This window comes from Nelumbo lutea, chromosome 4 (genome assembly GCF_056320005.1).
Source record: "Nelumbo lutea isolate HS-2025 chromosome 4, American lotus-T2T, whole genome shotgun sequence".
NCBI classification, from domain to species: Eukaryota; Viridiplantae; Streptophyta; class Magnoliopsida; order Proteales; family Nelumbonaceae; genus Nelumbo; species Nelumbo lutea.
Genome location: NC_142687.1, coordinates 20,360,845 through 20,369,513, shown reverse-complemented (window position 1 = coordinate 20,369,513; position 8,669 = coordinate 20,360,845). Strand labels below are relative to the sequence as shown.

Here is an 8,669-nt window from a genome sequence, read left to right as displayed (position 1 = left end):
ATTTGTAAGTATTTATTGGTCATACAAAAGTGCAAGGATTAAGGAGGTAAAAATGCTTTTTTGTAACATTTTCGTATCACGAGAGTGCATTACTGTATCCAATCGATTGTTACAAAATTATATTTTTTTTAATAAAAGATTATTTTATTCTATTGATCGAGTGAGAAAGACCATCCTACAGCCTTTTTGCATCAATTTGAAACAAACAAGAAAACAACAAAATGGATATATATTTGTGTTTGTATTGCAAATAATCACAGTCCGAAAAACGATAAAACGCCAAGCACTTATATTGACCAAAGTGCCCCTGGTGACTTGTCCTTTTTGCATATGCAAAGGCCAAAATGCCCTTTCAGGCGGCAAATTGATTCCACGAGTTTATGCCGAGCCAAGTCGATGTGCGGGCAATCTCTTACGTGGGAAACGATTAAAGTGGGTCTCCAGCTGCACGTTTGACACGTGGCAATGCCTTTGTATAAAGGGTTTATGGTGGTGAGCCCCTCCCTTGCCCTTAGCTCAATCCTTTCACAAGACCCCCGTGTCTCAAGCAAATCGCCAGCAAAGCTCGACTAAACTTGAAAGTTGAAAGGTCCGAAACCGAACCACCTAAATCTCGGCCGTTTCCTAATCACGACTTGTGTGGTTATTTTTCAACCCTCGGAACGGACGATCAGGATCTGGTCTAAGTCGCCCTACTTGTTCGAGACTTAACAGCCACAGCCCCTATAAAATGCCCATTTCAACGTTTGAATGTTTTTAATTCATTTATTCCAGCCATTCATCTCTCAAAAGCCCTCTTTTCGCTCTTTCTGCAACCTTTCTCGCTTCGCCTGCGCGCGCCTTCTTTGATCTCCCCCAATCCCAATGTCGATGGAAAAGGAGAGAGAGAACCATGTTTACATGGCGAAGCTCGCCGAGCAGGCCGAGCGATACGATGGTAAGATATCAATCCGCATTTTCCATTCCTTTGTTGATTCTTTGTTCTTTTCCCGGCATTTTTCCTTTGACCTATTGTAGGCTCAGATTAGGTATTTTGATGCTTGAGTGTCTTGGTGTTGATCTGTCAACGTTTCTTTTAAATGCGTTTAGATCTCGATCACGTAGAGCTTATGATAGTTTATTTTTTTCTCCGCATTCGATGCATTTTCATTCGGTACGATCAATGGTTGAGAACTTGATAATTTTTTTCGTGAAATGTAGTTTAAAGGAATATTGGCTTGCATTAAGGTTAGGGATTTCTTGCGCTTGGATTTAATCTTGGTTGAGAAAATAATTACGTTTGTTGTTTGATGAAGATCGTATCAATGTCTCTTTACATCTGATTTATTTTGGTATTCAATAAAATTCCGGCCGAGGCAAGGAGTGAGAAATTTTTTTAGATCTCTCATCAATAAGCACATCCACGTCTTTAGGGAAAATTATTTTTTTCTCTTTTCAAAAACATTTGAGCATAATGCTGTTATATTGAAGCTGCATCCAATGATTGCATTGTATTGACATTCTTATTTACAATAACACAGAAATGGTGGAAAGCATGAAGAAAGTTGCCAAACTCGATCTTGAGCTGACTGTTGAGGAGCGGAACCTCCTTTCTGTGGGTTACAAGAATGTAATTGGCGCTCGTCGAGCTTCATGGCGCATTATGTCTTCCATTGAGCAGAAGGAAGAGTCAAAGGGAAATGAACAAAATGTGAAACTCATCAAGGCTTACCGCCAGAAGGTAGAGGACGAGCTCGCTAATATCTGCAATGATATCTTGACTATAATAGATGAACACCTTATTCCTTCTTCCGCCTCAGGAGAGTCAACCGTCTTTTACTACAAGATGTAAGTTGCATCAATTCCTTATGCTGATCAATTTAGTATTTATTGCCAAATTCACACTCTACAGTCTGAAATATGAAGTACTTAGTTTACTGGCAGCGTCTATTTTGACCCTCTAGTGCATGTAATATAGAGTCTGTATGGCATTTTAGAGGATGATATTTCTATCACGATTTTATGGTGTGAACTTCTCCTCCCACCCTCAGCAGAGGGATGGGGCAGAGCACATTTGTTTACCAGAAACTCAACGATTTAGGACAATATATGAATTTTCTTTCTAATTAGTAGAAAGTAACGTTTCCTCGGTTTTGTTTTTGCCAAAAATGCAGGAAGGGCGACTACTACCGCTACCTTGCTGAGTTTAAGACGGATCAAGAAAGGAAAGATGCTGCTGAACAGTCATTGAAGGGCTACGAGGCATTCTCCCCACATAGATATTTCATTTATTACCTTGTAAACTCTTGTTCTTTTATTCTCTGATTTTTTTTTTGTTTTTTTGCTTTCTATTTGTCACTTGTCAGGCTGCTTCAAATACAGCAAATACAGATCTTCCTTCAACTCATCCCATCCGTCTGGGTCTCGCCCTCAACTTCTCTGTCTTCTACTATGAGATAATGAATTCCCCTGAAAGGTAATTCCAGATTGCTGGTTATTAGGAGAGTTTAGGCTTTCACCTTTCTTGGTTTACCTCCATATTTGATGGATATTGTCATTCGGTTGCAAATCTGATTATTGAAAATTCTAGGGCCTGCCATTTGGCTAAACAAGCTTTTGACGAGGCAATTGCAGAGCTGGATACTTTGAGTGAGGAATCGTACAAGGACAGTACCCTGATCATGCAATTGTTGAGGGACAACCTCACCCTCTGGACTTCTGATTTACCCGAAGGAGGTAACCTATATAATAAAAAATTGGAAGTTGTTTCGTGTATTTCAAGAGATTTGGCATTCTGTGCATTTCCAATTGTAACCTGGTAATTGGTATTTGTGCACTCGGGGCCATTGGTTTTAAGGAAGCAATCCCTTGATCAGTTTGGCTGTGTTCGGTTTGACAGAAAACCAAAGAGAAGGAAAGCCAAGGGAAAGTTATTGGGAGTTTTGCAAACATTTGTCACGAACTTTCCATCAACTTTTTGGTTCTCTCTTATTTTCCATCAAACCAAACAGTCTAAAATAGAGGAAAGCTAAGAAAAAATAAGTCTTAAACTGATGGGATCTGTTTCAGTTCTAATAAAGAAGCAATAAATAGGAGACAATATGGCAACATCTGGGACAGCATAGTGTGGGATTGTGGGGTAATTTAATTGCCAGACTCCTGCATGAAATCTGTAATTCTGAACTTCGGTGCTATCAGATGTTTTATACTACTGTTACGTTGGCCACTAGTATGGAGAAGGAGCAACATTCCATCTCCAACAATCGTAGCAGAGATGTTGGCATGGAATGCCAAAAATACTTAAAAGCTGACTGCATCCAAATGCTTCTGTGCAGGTGAAGATGGGGCACCTAAGGGTGAAGAACCCAAACCTGCTGATCCCGAGGTAAATGTCAGCTACTTCATTTTTCTTTATGTTGCTTGTAAATGAAAATTTCTCCACCAGAAAACTTTAAAAAATCAGAGAACGAAGTTCTCCATATTTCAGCGATTGAAAAGAAATTGTTAAATTGCTTTGCAGCACTAATCGGGATCTCAATAGGCTGTGCATGATGCAATCCAATAACCAGGAGAATAGTCATACTTCTCAAGGCTCCGAAGGTATTATGCAAGCAGCGGTTTCAAGTTTTAATATAGCGAGGTTCGATTTGGAGTGGAAGAGATGTATTGAATTTCTGCGTTTCTTTATGGCCGTTAGATGTTTTACACCTCTGGCCTGATATGAAGTTCTATTTGTTGTCTTTTTCCGCCTTGGTTCTGCCTTTCAATGCAATTCCCTTATTGGGTTATAGTTGTTGTGATGATTTGACTATAATGCCAAAATTTGTTCTACTGATTAGTTGCGAGGGGAGAGTAGATTCATGGGTTGATTTCCATTTATACAATAGTACCAACGCCTTGTTTTATTTTACTTACGCTTCTATATAAATGTCTCTATCAGTCGCCAAATAAACTACTCACTATCTCATTTCTCCTATTTCTCTCTATTTATGGTAATTGAATATTTGTTATGACATCTCCGTTTTCATGTAGCAAAGCAAGTGGGTTATTACCAATCCCACCCACCATCATCATCACCAAGATAGAAGTCACTTCAAAACTTGAATCCTTCCAACTAGAGTACTTTTGTCCCTTTGCGGGATCACTAGGGAACTGTAGGATTTTGAGGCCAATTATGATTTGGCAGTTGCCATATAAGCCTGACATATGGAACGGATATCAGTTCGCATTCGTCGTGTTTGGATTCGAAAGGATTTTCCCTTCGATTCCAATCATTTCATGACACATCAAAAGTAAGAAAAGGGGAATCGGTTGGCACGGTGAATTTCCTCTTCCATAACTCTATACCATTAAACAAAAAAAAAAAAAAAAAAATCGAAGAGGGATTAAATAAGAAAGAAGCGAGAATTCTTCTTCTTTTACTTCGGCGGACAATCTTTGTTGAAAGGAGAAAGGTTTCTCTCTTTTTTGGTAAGCAGAATCGAAAGATCGTGCGAAACCCTCCCTCAATTAATTAAAATTCTTTCATTCAATAAACTGGAGAAATCGTTCATCAGAGAAAGAGACTTCTCTTCGATGTCTTCTTTAGGGGAGAGAAAGAGAGGCATAAACCCCGCGCCTAGGCTCTCTAACTATAACTGATCATGACGAAAGGGGATTAAACCTTAATTGTTTCTTCTACCGCAAAGGAAGAGAAGAGGGGAAGTAGCCTAACTCGGAAGAGGAGTGCCGTAGAGAGGGAGATGGGGAAGAAGAAGAAGAGGCTAACTCTGGAGTGCTTCTCGTAGAATCGTAGTCATAGAGGGTTCCCATTCAACAAAAACACTCTCTTGGAAGCCCTCAATGTCAAGGTCACCAGTACCGGCGACAAGTTCTTTGTCCTTGCCTATCACTTTGGCATCAATTAATCAGCTTGGCAGTGCATACTACCCTATTTTTCTCAGCACTACCGCATCATCCTCTATGACCTCATATGTGCCGACAGTGTTAATCCTGATTACTTAGCCTACATTGGTCACTCTATTTTCCACCATGATAGACATCTTAACCTCTATTTCCGTCTGAAAATGAGGGCATTGGAATTTTCTCTCAGCATTAGCTTAATTTATTAATTTTTATTTAAAAATATTTTTGTTAGTAATAAGTTTTCGATCGATTGTAAGTGGTGGTTAATTAAACACTGAATGACGCGTCAAAATATTGATGTGTCGAAGAAAAAATCCCTTCCAATCCGAACTGGACTCATATATGCGGACCTGACGCGGCGTATCGCGTTTGAAATTGGAAAGAGGACAGATTTTCTGGCACACATCATATAGTTCAGAATTTCAGACACTCAAAGAACAGTCTGGCATTGACATAAGTGCATCAGTATATGGAGATGACTGAAACCCCTGGCCCTGGCTCTAGCTAGGGAGTTGCGAGTTGACCGGATCTGCTACGTATACCGGGCGCCTCAAACCGATATTCCAGGCACATTTCACCATGCACTATGAACATGTCCTTACTTGTACGTTAATATTCACGGAAGACAATGCATGCGATGTGCATGCGTATGGCGCGACACTGGTTGCCCAAAGCATCGCGCTTTGGGGAAGCAGAGATAAGAGTCATATCATATTATCATAGAACAGCGACTTGGCCCTGGGACGTCAGTGGTGGTGGGTGCTAAATATCACGGAACAGAACTTTTTTGGGATAAGTAGACTTCACTGCTGGTTGATGTACCTCGCCTCCTTTTTTTGTGAATTGTAATAGATCGAGAATAAATGCATCTTTGACGTGATAGACTGATGATGACCGAGCAACGTGACAACTTACCGGTTAATGTACCTCGCCTCCTTGCACAATATTGTCGGTGACATCATGGATGACGTTCACTTCTGGTCGATGTTTTCAGTAGATCCCGGCTCGTTCGAATGGGTCAGTCTGTGACATCAATCATTTCAATTTTCAATCGCTACATAAGATTTTTATGCTCTCTTTCCATTAGATTAGAATCTTAGATTGCTCCACGTTCAGAAAAATAAAGGGGTTATTGGATAATGGTAACTTTTGCCTTTAATATCAATAAAAATAATTATTTTAATATAATCTTTAGAAAAATATTCTCTTTTTAAAAAAAAATCAAATAATATTTATTCACCTTTTTCCTCTTCTGAACGGTGAGCAACAAGCGATAAATTTCCCTCACCTCCTCTTTCTCATCTTTTTTTTTTCTTTTTCGTCTCTTCTTTTTATTTCATATATGAATAGAGCAGAATGATAAGACCTTTTTCCACTTTATTACACTGTACAAACAAATAGTTCACCAAGCTTGTTTAAGAACATTTGTCGCACCTAAGTGTGTCAGGTTTATTGACTTCTCGTCTATGGCGAGGAAAGTCTAACAGAACAAATAGGTTGTGATTAGAATTTAGATGCAAGAGTGAGAAGAATAAGAAAGAGAGAGAGAGAGAGAAGTGGAGAGAGATCTCACCATTCACAATTCGGAGGAGGAAGAATATGAACAACATTTCTACCCTTTTTCTATATTTTATTCAAAAAGTTAACATTTTTCTAAATATTATATTAAAATAATTATTTTTATTGATTATAAGGGCCAAAAAAGTTTAGCATTAACTATCTTCCCAACCCAAACGACTTACCCTGAATTGGGTTTTTCCTTATTTGGGTTTTGCCACTTAAAATCATTTGGTTTATGCCTAATAAAAAGGAAAATAAGAAATATATTTATTTAAAATTTTATTTATACAACACAGGTCTAAACTCGTGAATATAACCACCGCTTGTGGTCAAACCATTTAATCCGATGAACAGTTTATTTGACCTGTGACCCTACATACCGATTTTGTGTCCCAGCCCGAGACTTAAACGTTGGTTGTTGGCATTAAACCACCAGTTTTCTTATTTTTTTTCCCTAGGAAAGGAACTGGTTGAATTGAAACTTTTAACCCTAGAGTTGAGTAATAATGGGCGGGAGCTGCGATGCACTTGCACTGACACTTGAGAACCCTTTGATCCTTCGTGGCTTGAAAATTCGAAAAATAGAAGAATATAAATGTGCTTCCAATTTCGATCAACTTGTCACAGAGACAAAGACAAGAGCAATAAATGAAAAAGCTCAACTTTCAAGTTTCAACCTTGGAAAGTAGGAAACAACGGGGCCAGCCAGCCTTTGAATTATGTTCACGGGAATGATGACTGCGTTTATCAACAATGTTTATAAATAGCAACGATATTTAACCAATAAAGGAGAGGATTGTAACATATGATGATATGAACTATGAATTACATTCTCCCACAAGAAAATTGGTAATTTAATAATTTATTTTTTATTGTAGGGTTTTTATTGTTCAGTCCCATAAAGGTTTGTACAGTAGGAAAGAGTGTCAAGTGGGGCAATGAATCAAAATTCATGGTAGTGAATCATAAGTAGAGTTTGGAAAATAAAATTAAAAAAACCAATAAAAAATTCTGAAGTGGACTGAATCATATAAGCAATTTGTACATTTGCCTTATGACTGACAATACACGTTGTGTAGTTATTCAAAAAAAAGAAAAAGAAAAGAAACCAAATCATCTAGTTATCTCTATCGCTTCAGATAGGTGCCAGCTACCTTGCTGGTAACATCTTCGTGATACTCAGGAGCCGTCACCAAAATCGGATCCTACGGAAAACTCACCAGTTAGGACCAGTGGGGAAAATTGTTATATTTGTAAACCCTTTATTCCATTTGCATTGATACAAATGCATAGAAAATCAGAATAAATGTACATTCTAATTCACTTGTATTTCGTATTTTGCTTTTTAGTTGAACTGAAGACAAACAAACCAATTTAAAATTTAAATTAAATAAAACAGGTCCATTCTGATTGGTTTGTCAGAATAGAGGTCTGGAATCAGAATCAGAATCAGAAGCCCATTCTGATTCCAAACGTTTGATTGGGTGGACTCAGAATCATGATTTTCAAACCGCCATTGATCCAAACAGTCGGACCATTCGACCTAAGAACCGTCTAAGCAACCGGTTCTGTTTTACCCCAAACCCAGTCCCCAGCCAAAAACCATTAGATCAGTCAATAACCCATTGACCCAGGTGATCAAACCGTCGATCAGTCCAACGGTTTTTGACCATTTTTTATTTTTTTATTTTTAATTCTTTTTCAGAACATGCCATCCTTTCAAACCAAACGGTCAAACTGTCAACCCAGAAACCGATGGCCAAAATGGTTCGATCACTTTTTAAAACCATGCTCAGAATCTCGTTGCATCTCCTATTTGAGAGAATAATGGCTATTCATTCCCCCTCCCTTGGGAATAGAACATTAAAATTCCAATTCCAGAAGCAAACCAAATAGACCCAGAATTTACATTTCAACTCATTTGCAGTTCCATAGTGCAAATATAGTTTTTATTTTTTTATTATTATTATTTTTTGATACATCAGTGCAAATGAAGTTGTGTAGCAAACAAAAGACAACAATGGACCACCCATCGTAGTCTGAATTCATGGCCCCCTAACATGATAGACAACTCTGTCGGAAATCTTGAAACATCTATATGAGCTGCAAACAGTATCCAATTGTTCGAATTCAATCCTATTAAGGGTTATCTGAATTCAATCCGTTTATAATTGGACCCCATATATACTTAAAATTTATATTGCACATATGAAATTGCAATTTAG

The 8,669-nt window shown here is 38.2% G+C and overlaps 1 protein-coding gene across 1 annotated transcript; it reads left to right on the top strand.

The window, feature by feature from the left end:
* The first annotated feature begins 507 nt into the window (after positions 1-507).
* On the top strand, positions 508-3,931 carry GRF12 (general regulatory factor 12). Its single transcript, XM_088983463.1, has 7 exons — positions 508-937; positions 1,521-1,827; positions 2,154-2,241; positions 2,346-2,455; positions 2,570-2,715; positions 3,315-3,364; positions 3,500-3,931. The coding sequence occupies exons 1-7, from the start codon at positions 865-867 to the stop codon at positions 3,503-3,505; spliced, it is 780 nt and encodes a 259-aa protein (XP_088839589.1). The 5' UTR covers positions 508-864; the 3' UTR covers positions 3,506-3,931.
* The last annotated feature ends 4,738 nt before the right edge of the window (positions 3,932-8,669 follow it).

Excerpts from the sequence above, each read along its gene's own strand:
- GRF12 (XM_088983463.1), top strand. The coding sequence starts at position 865 with ATGTCGATGGAAAAGGAGAGAGAGAACCATGTTTACATGGCGAAGCTC. Across the intron at positions 938-1,520 it reads GCAGGCCGAGCGATACGATG|AAATGGTGGAAAGCATGAAG; the intron begins GTAAGATATCAA and ends ACAATAACACAG. Across the intron at positions 2,456-2,569 it reads ATAATGAATTCCCCTGAAAG|GGCCTGCCATTTGGCTAAAC; the intron begins GTAATTCCAGAT and ends TGAAAATTCTAG.